The 16,352-nt window shown below is 34.0% G+C and overlaps 1 protein-coding gene across 3 annotated transcripts in view; it reads left to right on the top strand.

The window, feature by feature from the left end:
- Ankhd1 (ankyrin repeat and KH domain containing 1) overlaps nt 1-16,352 on the top strand; it is a 138,295-nt gene that overhangs the window by 115,415 nt on the left and 6,528 nt on the right. For all 3 annotated transcript variants that reach the window (XM_076856860.1, XM_076856858.1, XM_076856861.1), the window contains 11 exons: nt 80-222; nt 636-849; nt 2,548-2,723; nt 3,451-3,613; nt 6,745-6,840; nt 7,297-7,413; nt 10,976-11,150; nt 11,938-12,394; nt 12,891-13,037; nt 13,723-13,872; nt 14,047-15,659. In XM_076856860.1, coding sequence (XP_076712975.1) covers nt 80-222; nt 636-849; nt 2,548-2,723; nt 3,451-3,613; nt 6,745-6,840; nt 7,297-7,413; nt 10,976-11,150; nt 11,938-12,394; nt 12,891-13,037; nt 13,723-13,872; nt 14,047-15,659 — 3,451 coding nt within the window. The remainder of the gene's footprint in view (nt 1-79; nt 223-635; nt 850-2,547; nt 2,724-3,450; nt 3,614-6,744; nt 6,841-7,296; nt 7,414-10,975; nt 11,151-11,937; nt 12,395-12,890; nt 13,038-13,722; nt 13,873-14,046; nt 15,660-16,352) is intronic.

The raw sequence follows: 16,352 nt of genomic DNA, 5'->3' as shown, positions 1-16,352 counted from the left end.
TTATTTCTTTGTGCTTACTTCATTATAAGTTTAGCCCTTAGTGTAAACTGAATTTCTCTATTCATATTTTACTTTGCAGGTGGTAGACTTGCTGCTGGCTCGTGGTGCCAACAAAGAGCATAGGAATGTGTCTGATTATACACCATTGAGTCTAGCTGCATCTGGAGGATATGTTAATATCATTAAGATTCTTCTTAATGCTGGGGCAGAAATTAATTCAAGGTATCACCTGTTCATTCATTTTGTCAATCATGATTATTTTGGAGTTAAGTCTCTTTCCCTTAATATCTGGGCAGATACCATTTTAAATTAAGATAGTACTAAAGATGCAAAGCCAAATATTATTTCTACAATGTGCTTGTAAGTAATTCCAGCTTATTTCAGTAATATAGCTTCTTTTAAAAGAGGTCTCATTCCAAAAAATACTTTACTATGTGTTGTGGAAAATTTGTAACCCCTAAGTAGGAATTGTGTTTTAAATTATAGGATTTTCCTATTCCATATTATTGGTCTAAATAATTTAAACTATTTATTGTTGTTCAAAACTTGTCTTTTTACTGAACCATTTTCATCTTTATTGCTTTTTAAAAACGCAGGCTACATATTTTAATTTTCTGAGCACATTTTCCTCTTAGGACTGGGAGTAAACTAGGTATTTCTCCCCTGATGTTGGCTGCAATGAATGGACATGTTCCTGCAGTGAAACTGCTGCTTGATATGGGGTCAGACATTAACGCTCAAATAGAGACCAATCGCAACACAGCTCTCACCCTGGCCTGTTTCCAGGGCCGAGCAGAAGTAGTGAGTTTGCTTCTGGACCGAAAAGCCAATGTTGAACATAGGGCAAAGGTAAATATTTTATCATTTGTGAACTATTTCAAATATATTTCTATATTCAGATTGACTATAGTATTTTTAGTTATTAAAACTGATGTCTCAATGCAGGTTTTGGGAATTATGGCATATAAAGGTCAGTGACACACTTTTCATTGTTGATAACTGTTTATTATGGACTGTAAGGAAAATAGAATCAGTTTTTTTCCCAACTTGATACTTGTGTGCTCTGTTATCCCTATTGAAGTTTGCAACTTTTGAATTTAATAAGATTATTTTATATAAGTCCTTTAACGTAGATTTTTAAAGAATTCTTTTAATGAGGTATGCTTACATTGATAAAACCCAAGCAAAATTATTTCATAAATTATAAAATTAGGACAAAATAAAATTATATAATCTACTTTGACCATAAAAGATTCTGACAGACTGTTTGACATTTAGAAAATAGGAGTTAGCATTTCAATAATTAGAAATCCTTTTACTTGAACTATTAGATAACTTAGAACCCTAGAAAAATGTGGCTCAAGTGATTTTTTTTTTTTTTTTGGTACCAGGGATTGAACTCAGAGGCACTTAACTACTAAACCATAACCCTAGTCCCATTTTGCATTTCATTTAGAGACAGGGTTTCACTGAGTTGTGTAATGCCTCACCTTTGCTGAGGCTGGCTTTGAACTCGAGATCCTTCTGTATTACCCTCCTGGGCCACTGGGATTTCAGATGTGCACCACCACACCCAGCAGGTGGAATTCTGGAATTCTTTATAGTTAGATGACAGCCAATCTGGTAGTCATTTCTAGTTGGAAAGGTTTGAATGGAAATTTCCTATTTTCTCCCTTAACTCCATTAGCTAGCTAGCTTTCTTTCTTTCTTTCTTTCTTTCTTTCTTATTTTGGTACTAGGTGCATTCTGCTACATTTTATTTATTTATTTATTTGCTTGCTTGCTTATTTATTTATTTATTCAGTTTTATGTGTTGCTGAGGATCGAACCCAGGGATGTCTGTGTAGTAAGCGAGCACTCTACCTCTGAGCCACGACCCCAGCCCCATTCTGCCATTTTAGTTTGCCTTTTTGATTTTAAGATAGAGTCTTGCTAAATTGTCTATGCCAGCTGTGAACTATGATCCTTCTTTTGAAGCCTTCACTTCAAAAGGAGTTGGGATTACAGGGGTGTGCAACCGTACCCAGTTTCCCTCTGAATTTTAATCATACATAGAGAAATGAGCCTTTCCTACCATCTGTTTTTGTTATTTTTTTTTTTTCTATTACATTTGTGACCCACTCATCTATTAAAAGTCCTAGGGAAATCCATATTGTTTTGAGAATGAGAGTAGGAAATGTCTTTCAACAAAAATATCAAGAGATTAGTGTACAAAAGACATTAGAAAAAAATTATTAATTAGGATTTTAATCTACTTATGTTTTAATATCTCTTAATTTCACAAAGTAATTATTATCTAATGAGTAGATTTATGATAGTGAGGAAGTTATGAAATTGTTTCTTTTTTGCATAGGGTATTAGGTTATAAAGTGAATTCTGGCATGTCTAAATTGAACTTAACAGTTATCACTTGCTATTTAGTAAAATTTAAGACAGACTATTGCTTAGCTCTTGGGAGAGGAAATCAGAATCTTCTTAAAAGTCAATTGCTTTAGTCTTTTTAAGAAATTATAAAATTTAATTACATAATTTATTGATTTTAAACAGACTGGTCTTACCCCCTTGATGGAAGCTGCTTCTGGAGGATATGCAGAGGTTGGAAGAGTTCTCCTTGATAAAGGAGCAGATGTCAATGCCCCTCCTGTGCCTTCTTCAAGAGATACTGCTTTAACAATAGCAGCAGACAAAGGTCACTACAAATTTTGTGAGCTCCTGATTAACAGGTGAGTCATTTTCTATTTAAAAAAAAAATTTAAGAACACATATATTATTCATTTTATAACCTATGGATAAATATATATTTGCATATGTGTATATATGCATGTGTGTGTGTGATACACACAGATTTATTTATTTATTTTGCCTATCTGGGTGCTGTGGCATATGCCTGTAATCCCAGTGATTTGGGAGACTGAAGCAGGAGGATTGCAAGTTTAAGGCCAGCCTAAGCAACTTAGTGAGACCCCATCTTAAAATTTTAAAGAAAGGGGCTGAGTGTAGTCATGCACATCTGTATTCCCAGCATCTCAGGAGGCTGAAGCAGGAAGATGGTGAGTTCAAAGCTAGCCTCAGCAACTGAGCTGAAGCCCTAAGGAATTCGGCAAGACCGTGTCTCTAAGTAAATTACAAAAAAGAATGGGGATGTGGCTCAGTGGTTAAGCACCCCTGGGTTGAATCCCCAATACCAAAAAAAATTTTAAGAAGTGGGGCAGGGGATGTAGCTGCCATGAAGGGTTCTTGGTTTTATCAAACCAAAACAAAAAAAAACACCCAACTTCCTGTGGTCCCTTTTACTTTTAAAGTATATAAAATTCTATTTCTTTATTGACATTTTAATGTACACTTATTTACATGTTACTCTTTACAAAATAATGAAAGATGGTAGAGAAAAGTAAAAAATGTTAGCCTCTTCCTATAAGAAACAAACTGTATTAACATTTTTGTCTACAGGGGAGCCCATATTGATGTTCGAAACAAGAAGGGAAATACACCACTTTGGCTGGCATCCAATGGTGGTCATTTTGATGTAGTGCAGTTGTTAGTACAAGCAGGTGCTGATGTGGATGCAGCAGATAACCGGAAAATCACACCCCTTATGTCAGCATTTCGCAAGGTAATTTGATGTGGGGGTGAGGGAAGATTAAATTAACTTTAAGCCAATTTTAAGTTGAAACCATGGAGAAAAATTAATTGATGTTGGTGAATCAATTATATTTCCGTAAAAAAATCACTACTCTTTTCATTCTTTTGCAGCCAAACCTAAAAGCTATGGGGTAGTTCACTCTAAGCAGCTTTGTTGTTAAATCACTTGTTTCCTTGACTGTTTTTGTTATGTTGTACATAAAGTATGAGACTTAAGGAAAACTATTGTATGCAGGTGGATATTTACCTGACGAGGAACAAAAAGGAGTGACCTTTCATAAAAACTTATACCTCTCATATAAATTAAGGCTCACTGTTCTGATATATTTTTTAAATCCTGCTGGATGCAATGGTACACACCTGTAATCCCAGGGACTCAGGAGGCTGAGGCAGGAGGATTGCAATTTCAAGACCAGCTTCAGCAATTTAGCAAGGCTCTAAGCAAATTAACAAGATACTGTCTCAAAATAAAATTTTTTTTAAAAAAAAAAAAAGGACTGAGGGTGTAGCTCAGTGACAAAAAACACCTCTGTGTTCAATCCCTGGTATGTATGTATGTATGTATATATGTATGTATGTATAAATAAATACCTGTCCCATTGCAGTTAATGGTAAACTGTAAACTACTTAATATGGCCTATAAAGCTCTCATAATTTGGTTCATGTTAACCTCCTCAGATTGATCATTCATAATACCTTCCCCTTTTGCTTACATAAACTGTAGCACTGTCACTGACCTAGAATGCACTCACCTTTTAACTGCCTAAGGACTTTTTGCTCACTGGTTTTTCTTTTCTTAGGATGTTCTTCATTCCTATTTACCTGGCTTACCTCCCTACTCATCATTTAGCTCCCATTTTATTTTATTTTACTCCCCTAACGTTTATTTAAAAATTAATTTATCAACCCCCATAATATCCATATATTAAATTCCCAGGAAAATTTATTAATCTAAGATTAATATAGTATGTCATTGATGTTTACATCACTTGTCAACAAATTCAGTGGGTAAGTGGATACACAACACACATGAGCCATGTGTTGATATATAATTCTGTTTCAAATATTGAAACAGAATTATATATCTCTTGACAGAGAAGATTCTGATATATGACTTCAGCTCTGTGGCCTTGAGGAAGTTATTTCACCTTCAGAATCTCACTTGGCTTTTGTGTGAATAGTGAATAATTATGCAGCTCTCCTGGGACTGGGATATAGAGTACCTGGCTTATGTTCACAGAAAGTCTTATAAATACCAAGCTTTGTTATAAATCAGAATTTCACTTCACATAATTCATCTCTGCTTCTATAAATATCCTCTGTGTTTTCAGTTAGGTTCAATATGCCTCATTACTTTACATTTAGAATCATGTTTGAATTTTCCTTTTATCCATTTTTATTCTAATTAAATTAAATTAATTTTAAGCCAATTTTAAGTTGAAACCATGGAGAATAATTAATTGATGTTATACATATGGCAGCAGAATGCAGTTCATTTCATATTATACATATAGAGCACAATTTTTTAAGATGCTGACTGTACACAAAGTATTTTCACAACATTCGTGTCTTATACCTCTCATTATCCAAAGGATAATGATGTCTAACTCATTCCACCTTTATTCCTCCCCACTTTCCTCCCTTCTTTCCCCTCCCTCCCCTTTGCCCTATTTGAAGTTCCTCCATTCCTTCTATGCTCCCCTCCAAATTGCATTATGAGTCAGCATTCTCGTGTCAAAGAAAACATTCGGTCTTTGGTTTTTGGGGATTGACTTGCTTCACGTAGCATTATATATTCTCCAACTTTATCCATTTACCTGCAAATGCCATGATTTTATTTTCTTTTAATGCTAAGTAATGTTCCCTATCCATTCATCTACTGAAGGGTATCTAGATTGGCTCCATAATTTAGCTATTTTGTGAATTGTGCTGCTTTTAATTCCCATTTTAAATATCACTTTTCAAATTCTTTCCCTAATACCCAACTTGAAAAAGGTTTCTCTTTTGTAGTTGAATATTTTCCCTTATCCCAACTTGTTTTGTGTACTGGAAGGACTATGAGGACTGAGAGTTATGGCTATCTTTTCACTGCTTTTTATACCCACTTGTATAGCACAGTGCCTGGCACAAACTAGGTAATCATAGCTTTTGAAGGACAGCAGTACAAGTTATATGTTTTAAAAGAAAATCTTAAAATGTTTTCTACACTTAATTCTTTAAAAAATTATATTTTTAATTAAAACAGATGTAAATATGGTAAAATGCATCTTAAGGTGCATAGTTTGGTGACATTTTATAAATGCAGATACCTGTGTCACCCAAACCTCCATAAAGATATGAAATAATGCTATAATCCTAGATGTTTCCGGCATCTAGATGTTTTCATCAAGTCCCTGTCCCAGAGGCAAACACTTCTTCATCAGACTTATTCTTGAGGATGTTTTAGAACCTTATTAGGAGGGGAAGCTATACAAGCTTGGTTCTATTAAAATAGATAAGCTTAAAACTTATTACAGATCCATGCCACACACATAATCCCAGTGACTCAAAAGCCTGTGGCAGGAAAATCATAAGTTCAAGGCCAACGTGGGCAACTTTGTGAGACCCTGTCTCAAAATAAAATAAAAAGGCCTAGGGATATAGTGCCGTCGTAGAGTGCTTCCCTAGTAAATATGAGGTTAGATCCCTAGCAGAGTACAAATAAAAAAAAGAAAGAAAGATTTTATTATTCATCTTTTAGTCCCTGATAATGGCACTTATAAAGTGTTTTTCTAGGTTCACGTTATAGGGCTCCAAAAAATTTGGTAGTCAACTTTATTTAGTCAGGTGGAACCAAAATAATGCTTTGAAATCTGAAAGTTTTGTTTATGTTAGGACTAATTTCCCTTTTATACTGAGATTTATTTTACATTGTCAATTTTTTGTTAATAAGAAGTACTATTTTCAACAGATTTTTCTATTTTTTATGAGTTATTGATTAAATTAAAAAGAAGCCATATATTCCTGACCATTTTTATTTATCTAGAAGTCTTTTAAGTTGTTATGTATCCGAGCAAAATTTCAAAGGATTTGTGAGTGTGTGTTTTGTTGTACTTCTCACAGGGTCATGTAAAAGTTGTCCAGTATTTGGTGAAGGAAGTCAATCAATTCCCTTCTGATATAGAATGCATGAGATACATAGCAACAATTACAGATAAGGTAAGTTTACTATAATATTGAAGCACATTTTGATTCTTTTTAGAATTATATATCCAGATGTACAATTAAGAGTTTGTTTTTCTCCTCTGAGATGTCAAAAGCATAGATCTTTCTATACTTTAGTTTTTCCACTTGCAAAGTACACAGTACCCTAATTTTTATAAAAAATATTATTTCCCTCTTACTGTGGACCGTAATTGAAGTGACTCTGGTTATGGCTTATTACTAAGCCATTAGTCTGATGAAAAGATTTTCTAAGAACCTACAGATTTTTGAGGAAAGATGCCTTAGTTTGATTAAAGTTTTATACAAGACTGGACTCAGGATAGCTTAATTTGGCTTAGCAAATTTTCAGTGTTTTGAGCTTTAACCCCCTAGATTTTGATGTGCTCATCTACTCATGTTTTATTTGGCCTCTATATATTATGTGTTTTTATATAATTCCATTTTCTGTAGGAACTATTAAAAAAGTGTCACCAATGTGTTGAGACAATTGTGAAGGCTAAAGACCAGCAGGCTGCAGAAGCAAATAAGAATGCAAGTATTCTTTTAAAGGAGCTTGATTTGGAAAAGGTGAGTGGGAAAAATAATTTTCCTTATTAGAAATTGTTCAAAATTAGGTAGAATAAATTTGTCACCTGTATGACCAATAATCGTAATAAGATTTGATTTGAGGAAATTGTTAATATATTCTCAAACCACCATCCATTTAATTTGAACTATCATTCATAAAAAAAAAAATAGTTTGAGACCATATAAATGAAGGATTAGATTTTGAGCAAGATTACCAGTTTACCAAATGACATTACTATCTAAGTGACTTTAACATTAATTTGAGAAGAAATTTAGAAAACAGTTGGAAATCATTTGTTCATTATAAGATTTTGGATGTAAGTTTATTAGATTCCTTATTAAAGAGTAAGTGTCTAGGATCCTAGGATGTGGGTACAAAGTAAAAACATTAAAAAGAAAGATTGCCATTCAGAGACCCAGTCAGCTTGTTTGAAAAATAAGGATGTTGATATTGATTCTAGAAGTTGTAATAAAAGAATATCACGAATTGTGTAGCATTGTTCTAGGAATACAGGACATAGCTGATCATGAAGATATTTTGTTGCTGAAAAAGTATCATTTTGAAAGAGGCTAAAATTTTTATACCAGTTCTTAAAAAAAAAAAAGCTATGGTGATGAATACCTGTAATCTCAGATACTCAGGAGGCTGAGGAAGAGGATCACAAGTTCCAGGCCAGCCTTGGCAATTTAACAAGACCCTGTCTCAAACAAAAATATGAAGAGGGCTGGGGATGTAACTCAGTATAGAACACTCCTAGGTTGTTTTATTATTATTATTATTTATGTATGACAGTAGAATACATTTGACAATCATACATAAATGGAGTATAACTTCTAATTAGTCTGTTTGTACATGATGTAGAGTTACATAGGTAATATAATCATATTTGCACATGGGGTCACTCCTGGGTTTAATTCCCATACCACAACAAAAAAAGAGAGAGAAAAAAAGATGATTGCATGAATAGGTAATTTACAGAAAAAGAAATACAAATGTGCACTAAATAGATGAAGATTGTTCAACTTCGTTAGTAAAGAATTGCATAATAAAAGAGTGGCCTAAGTTTTTTCTTTTCTTTTCTTTTCTTTTTTTTTCATCCTAATTAGTTATACATGACAGCAGAATGCACTTCAATTCATTGTACACAAATGGAACACAACTTTTCACTTCTCTGGTAACTTCATTACCCTAGGTACAATCATACATGTACCTAGGGTAATGAAGTTCTTCTCATTCCACCATCTTTCCTACCCCATGCCCCTTCCCTTCCCTTCCCTTTGCCGAGTCCAAAGTTCCTCCATTCATTTCATGACCACCCACCACCACCACCATCATGGAATGGCATCCACTTATCAGAGAAAACACTCAGCCTTTGGTTTTTTGGAATTGGCTTACCTTACTTAGCATGATATTCTCCAACTCCATTCATTTACCTGAAAATTTTGTATTTTTATTTTCTTTTAATGCTGAGTAATATTCCATTGTGTATATATACCAGTTTCTTTATCCATTCATCTGTTGAAGGGCATCTATGTTGGTTCCACAGTTTAGCTATTGTGAATTGTACTGCTGTAAAAATTGATATGGCTGCATATCAAAATCAGTATGCTACAGTAAATAGATACATGTTCAAAGATATGGATATATAAGGATATTCAATGTTATTTTGCTATTGGGGGGAAAGTGTAAACCTTAAAATCTTTATCAATAGGAAATTAAATAAATTTTTGTAAACTTACATAGTTTAAAGCCAGATAGAAAATAATTTATACTCATTTTTAAATTTATGTATATATAATTTATATATATAATTATATATATATATATATATATATATATATATATATACACACACACACACACACACACACATATATAAAGTGTGTGTGTGTTTGCATGTGCGTGCGTGCTTGGAGTCCAACATAGGTTCTTAAATATGCTAGACAACTACTCTACCACTGAGCTACATCCCCAGACCATATATTCATTTTCAAATAAAGTGCAATTTGAAATTAGATGACTCCTAAGGTTCCATTCATATCTGTAACTTTTTCTTTTTAGGTAACTATCCAGGGATATAGTAGCAATTCCCTACGTAGTCAGATTGCTCTTATGCCAAAAAAGTGATGAAATCACCTTTAGCTGAATATACAATCTCTTCATTTTGTCTGCAAACCCCCCCCCTTTTTTTTTTACACCGGAGGTTGGTGAACTTTTTCTATAAAATGCCAAATAGTAAATATTTTAGAATGTACATAAGATTTCTGTAATAAAAACTCAACTTTGCTACTGTAGCATGAAACTAGCCATAAACAATTGGTAAGTAAATGAGTGTGGTGGAGCTGGGGTGTGGCTCAGTTAGAGTACTTGCCTAACATGTGTCAGGCACTGATTTTGATTATCACATATAAAGAAATAAAAAATATAGGTCCATCAACAACTAAATTTTTTTTTAAAAATGAGTGTTGCTGTATTCCAATAGAATTTCTACTGTGGGCACTGAAGTTTGAATTTTGTATTATTTTCACATGAAATGTTAAGATTTTCAACTATTTAAAAATGTAAAAACCAATCTTTCCTTTCATACCACATAAAAACAGGCAGCAGACTGGATTTGTCATAGTCAATATTTTGCCTACCCATGATTGAGATGAATAAAAATTTCAAAGAATAGTCAATTTGTGCCTCAGAATGCTAAATTATGGTTTTAAGGGAAATGCTTTTCTTAATTATCACAAAAAGAACTGGACTTCATGTACATATTCTTATATGAGTTTTTTGGTTTTTTTTTTTTTTTTTTGCATAATTTCCATAGAAATAGGGGTAATAATGTATTTTCTACTTCAGACTTTCATTATGTTCTTAGGCAACCTGTTTGTTAACTGTGCTCTTTTCGGGGGGGGGGGGTAATATATATTAAAAAGTATATAAGATATATGTGTTAAAAATAGATGTTTGCAAAACCTAATATGGTGAGAATTTGATGTTTTAATAGTCTGTTTCTTAATTGGATTCTCTTTTGTTAGAGGGCTATAAGATGTCATCATATATTTTCAATTTGTGTACCTTACATATAAGAATAGTTTGAAAAAAAATTTTTTTTCCCCATTTTGTGGGTTGTCCTTTTACCCGTTTTTTTTTTTTTTTTTTTTTTTTTTTTTTTTTTTTTTCTTTTGGCACCAGGGATTGAACCCAGGGGCACTTTACCATATCCTTCAGCCCTTTTTTATGTTTTATTTAGAGACAGTGTCTCACTTAGTTCCTTAGAGCCTTACTAAGTTGCTTAGGCTGGCTTTGATCTCTCTATCCTCCTGCCTCAGCCTCCCAAAAGCCCCTGGTATTACAGGTGTGTACTACCGCACCCAGCCCTTTTAGTTTCTTGATGGTTCTTTTGAAGCACAAAAGTTTTCAATTTTGATGTTGCCATTTATTTTTTTCTTTTGCATTTATAAATATTTTGAAACACATCCATGGAAAGCCTGTGTATCATGAACAAAAATGCCACTTCATTCTTTAAATTATCACATTAATGTTAAAATGATAAATTGGCTTTATTTGTAGTCAAGAGAAGAGAGCAGAAAACAGGCTCTTGCAGCTAAAAGAGAGAAAAGAAAAGAGAAGAGAAAAAAGAAAAAAGAGGAGCAGAAAAGGAAACAGGAAGAAGATGAGGAAAACAAACCTAAGGAGAATTCAGAACTAGCAGAAGATGAGGATGAAGAGGAGAACGATGAAGATGGTAAGAAATGACTGATTTGAATTAGTAAAAAATTTTCTTATTACTCATTATGAGTATCTTTTGCTTCTAGTCAATGTTAGTTAAATTTTTTATTAAATTAATCTGAATTTGATAATTGACTTTTATAGTAAATAATTTTAATGTTTTACATTGTAAATTATAGAGAAACAGAAGAGAGAAAGCAAGCACATAACGTGAAGAAGTTCAGTTGTGATTTAAGTCACCTTGTAAAATATTGGGTGCATATTAAAAGAAATAAAATAAGAGATTTAACAGCTTTTCTTCAGGTTCTTCTCTACCTCTGACTTACCTGATTAAAAATTAGAAAGAGAGAGAGTTCCTGAATAAATTCTATTAGCTAAGATTTAGGCTTGAAACTATAAAGGGCAAGCATGTCAGTATAACTGAAGTTCATTATTCTCAGAGTTGTTTATGATGCTATATGGCTGTGGTTGTAATAGACAAATTATTTTGCTTTACTTGAATTCTATTTCTAAAATAATATCTAAAAAATGTCCTAAATTCAAACTATGTAGTCTTGATTAGTTCATGAGATTAACACATCATATCTTAATTATGTTAATGGGGTATATATTTTCTATACCAACCTAGACATCCAATTATAATATTATATATTCTAATGGCAGCAAATATTTCTTTATTTATTAGTGAACACTGGTGGAAAGAAAATATGACCTAAAAGACTGAATTATTTTGTATATTTTGTCACAATTTGTTTTCAGATCTGTGACTCAGTGTGATTTTTATCCTTTTTTTATAATTTCAGTGGAGCAAGAAGTTCCCATAGAACCTCCTAGTGCAACCACCACCACCACAATTGGAATTTCTGCAACATCTGCAACATTCACAAATGTGTTTGGGAAAAAAAGGGCCAACGTGGTCACAACTCCCAGTACCAATCGGAAAAATAAGAAGAATAAAACCAAAGAGACCCCTACCACAGCACATTTAATTCTGCCAGAACAACATATATCTTTAGCACAACAAAAGGCAGATAAAAATAAAATAAATGGAGAACCTAGAGGTGGTGGTGCAGGTGGGAATAGTGATTCAGATAACTTGGACAGTACAGACTGCAACAGTGAAAGTAGTAGTGGTGGTAAAAGCCAAGAGTTAAATTTCACTATGGATGTGAACTCCAGTAGTGATAGGAGGTACCCGTCACTGCTCCTCAATTCCCAAGAAGAGAAGATAATTACTACTGCTTCCAAAACTCAAACACGGTAAATTTTTCAGATTTGCTAACTCTACATTCATCTTTCCTTTTTCAGACTTGGCACAAGAATTCAAAGTATGTTATCCAAGTTGTGTTAAACAATTTAAATCTACCATATTAACTTGTCTTTAATATCCAAAACTAAAATTTACCTGTGTCCTCTTAATCATGTGCTAGTTAAGATTATAAAACAGGGGCCGGAGTTGTGGCTCAGTGGCAAAGAGCTTGCTAAGATTTATAGTTTGAAGTTGATAATATTAGCATGCCTTGATTTTATTTAGCTGTCATTTTTATTGAATTTGGTCTAACTTTTGACTTCTGAATCCATTTTTATATTAAAATAGATGATGATTCTTTGGTCGTTTCTATTTTTCTGACTTGGTTATTTGATGTGCCAGACTTAAATTCAAATATTTCAGCATAACTTTGTCTATAAAGGGGTAATCTCTTGAGTTTCTACCTTAACACTTATCTTTTGTTGAACCTGATATTTCTCTCTTCAGACTTGAAGGTGAAGCAAATTCTAATTCCTTGTCAACAACTTATAAGTCAGTGTCATTGCCATTAAGCTCTCCAAACATAAAGCTGAATCTCACTAGTCCTAAAAGGGGTCAAAAAAGAGAAGAAGGGTGGAAAGAAGTTGTGCGAAGGTAAGTAGTATTAGTCTCATCTTTTTAACTCTCATAAATCATATAGGTTCTCCTTTCCATGCCAGATAGTTACCTAGTTAATTAATGAATAATTTGAATGTGACCATTATTGTAAACTATAGTGCCATACTAAATCCAGAATACACTCAAGCACAATCAGAAGCAATACATAAATTTGTGTTTTGTATTTATATATATATATATATATATAAAGTTTCTCTTCCTTTAGCTTATCCCAAATGTTGACTCTTTTGGATAACCTGTGATTTGCTCTTTATGTAGATTAAACGTAAGACTTTTATTTTTTATTGATGTATATATGAGTTGTTGATTTTGATTTAAAATGATTAAGCTAACATTATTCAGTATGGAATTTAACAACACAGTATGCATTATTTTATTTTAGATAGAGTCAATACATGGTACTTGCAGTTTAGTTGATATGAGATATTTTGAGCAGATTTGAATGCTTGGATTGAGTGAGTTAAAAATGGCAATGTAAGTTTTAACTTGCCTAAATTAAATTCAATATGATGAGAGATCCATTTCTAAGATAAAAAATTACAATAATATATTTTTAGATTTAAGAAATATTCTATAAATGTCCATCAACTTATTGCTGAGACATCTTTTTTTAATAAAGACATCTAATTTCATAAGCTCATGAATAGTCCTCATTTTATAGGTCAAAGAAGTTGTCCGTTCCAGCCTCAGTGGTGTCCAGAATAATGGGAAGAGGAGGATGCAACATCACTGCAATACAAGATGTTACTGGTGCCCACATCGATGTGGATAAACAAAAAGATAAGAATGGCGAGAGAATGATAACAATAAGGTAATTGTGAAGAATTTATATTACTACTTCTGGGTATAATTTTATAAAAAGCAAGCTTTTGTTAGGTATAATACAATTAAGGATTTTATTTGATGGTTAAGAATACATGTGTTTCGTTTGTTTGTTTGTTTTTTAATGCTTTTGGTCTTGTTTTTTTTTTTGTTTTTTCCCCAGGGGTGGTACAGAATCAACAAGATATGCAGTTCAGCTTATCAATGCACTTATACAAGATCCCGCTAAGGAACTGGAAGACTTAATTCCTAAAAATCACATCAGAACCCCTACCAGCACCAAATCCATTCATGCAAACTTCTCATCTGGAGTAGGCACCACAGCAGCTTCCAGCAAAAATGCATTTCCCTTGGGTGCTCCAACTCTTGTAACTTCACAGGCAACAACATTATCTACGTTCCAGCCCACTAATAAACTTAATAAGAACGTACCAACAAATGTACGTTCTTCTTTCCCAGTTTCTCTTCCTTTAGCTTATCCCCACCCTCATTTTGCCCTGCTGGCTGCTCAAACTATGCAACAGATTCGGCATCCTCGCCTACCTATGGCCCAGTTTGGAGGAACCTTCTCACCTTCTCCTAACACTTGGGGACCATTTCCAGTGAGACCTGTGAATCCTGGCAATACAAATAGCTCTCCAAAGCATAACAATACAACCCGTCTACCAAACCAGAATGGGACTGTTTTACCATCAGAGTCTCCTGGACTAGCTACTGCCAGTTGTCCTATCACTGTCTCTTCTGTAGTTGCTGCCAGTCAGCAACTATGTGTGACTAATACCCGAACTCCTTCATCAGTCAGAAAGCAGTTGTTTGCCTGTGTGCCTAAAACAAGTCCTCCAGCAACAGTGATTTCTTCTGTGACAAGCACTTGTAGTTCCCTACCTTCTGTCTCTTCTGCACCTATCACAAGTGGGCAAGTTCCCACTACATTTCTGCCTGCAACTACTCCTCAAGCACAGCTTTCTTCACAAAAGATGGAGTCTTTCTCTGCCATGCCACCTCCCAAAGAAAAAATGTCCATACCAGACCAACCCATGACAAACCTATGTACCCCATCGCCAACTGCAAATAGTTGCAGTAGCTCTGCCAGCAATACCCCAGGAGCTGCAGAAACTCACCCATCTAGTAGTCCCACTCCTCCCTCCAATAACACACAGGAGGAGGCAAAACCATCCAATGTGTCTGATATAAGTCCTATGTCAATGCCTTTTGCCTCTAACACAGAACCTCCTCCTTTGACTTTGGCATCACCCAGATTGGTTGCTGCTGATAATCAGGATACCAGTAATTTACCTCAGTTAGCTGTACCAGCACCTCGAGTTTCTCATCGAACACAGCCCAGAGGTTCTTTTTACTCAGTGGTACCAAATGCAGCCATACACCAGGATCCCCAGTCTATTTTTGTTACAAATCCAGTTCCTTTAACAACACCTCAAGGCCCACCAGCTGCAGTGCAACTTTCTTCAACTGTGAACATTATGAATGGTTCTCAGATGCACATAAGTTCAGCAAACAAATCTTTGCAACCTACATTTGGCCCAGCTACACTTTTTAATCACTTCAGTAGCCTTTTTGACAGCAGTCAGGTACCACCTAACCAGGGTTGGGGAGATGGTCCTCTGTCCTCACGAGTTGCTACAGATGCCTCTTTCACTGTTCAGTCAGCATTCCTGGGTAACTCTGTACTTGGACACTTGGAAAATGTGCACCCTGACAACTCCAAGGCACCTGGCTTCAGACCACCTTCCCAGCGAGTTTCTACTAGTCCAGTTGGTAAGTTATTGTTAAGTATTCCTAGAGCTTAAGTTGCAGGCTCTTAGAGCCTAACCTCTTATTCCAAGATAATAATAAAGCATTTTTGTACGTAATATTGCATGACCTTGTGTAATAAAGAGTAGAGATCTGAGTAAATGGACAAAAAAGTAGCTATAGGTAAATCACATATAATAAGCTAGATCTTTCAATCAGAGTAGGAGGTAATACCTTGTATCAGCTTATTTTCTTAGAATTGGTGTCAGATTATGTAAATAAAAATGATTCATGGTATACATCAAGGATTCCAGATGTGTAGACTTTAAAAATCACAGTGATTGTATTAGATTTTAAAAATTAGAGTTACAAAAGTGTTTAGATACCAGCCTACAATTTATATTATTTAATGGTACTATATATTATTTATATTAGATGCAACTATTTGAAGAGATCCATCTAGTCATTTATGGGCTCTTATATTTTTAAAAGAAACAGTTTATTAACATTGTAAGAAAGATGCAGATAGATTTGAATCCATTGTTGGCTTGGCGATGTTTGGAATAACAAAATCTATTTTTTGAAGTTTAAGAGCCAAATTTAATCTAATCTATGCTGTATAGAAAAACAAATTAAAAATGGTAGCTGACCCAGATTGGGATAAGGAACACTATTTTCACTTAGTACTCTTCCAACTACCCTAACATGAATGTTACC

The sequence above is a fragment of the Callospermophilus lateralis genome, chromosome 5 (genome assembly GCF_048772815.1).
Source record: "Callospermophilus lateralis isolate mCalLat2 chromosome 5, mCalLat2.hap1, whole genome shotgun sequence".
NCBI classification, from domain to species: domain Eukaryota; kingdom Metazoa; phylum Chordata; class Mammalia; order Rodentia; family Sciuridae; genus Callospermophilus; species Callospermophilus lateralis.
Note: the sequence above shows the minus strand (reverse complement) of the source record. Positions and strands in the feature narration are given on the sequence as shown.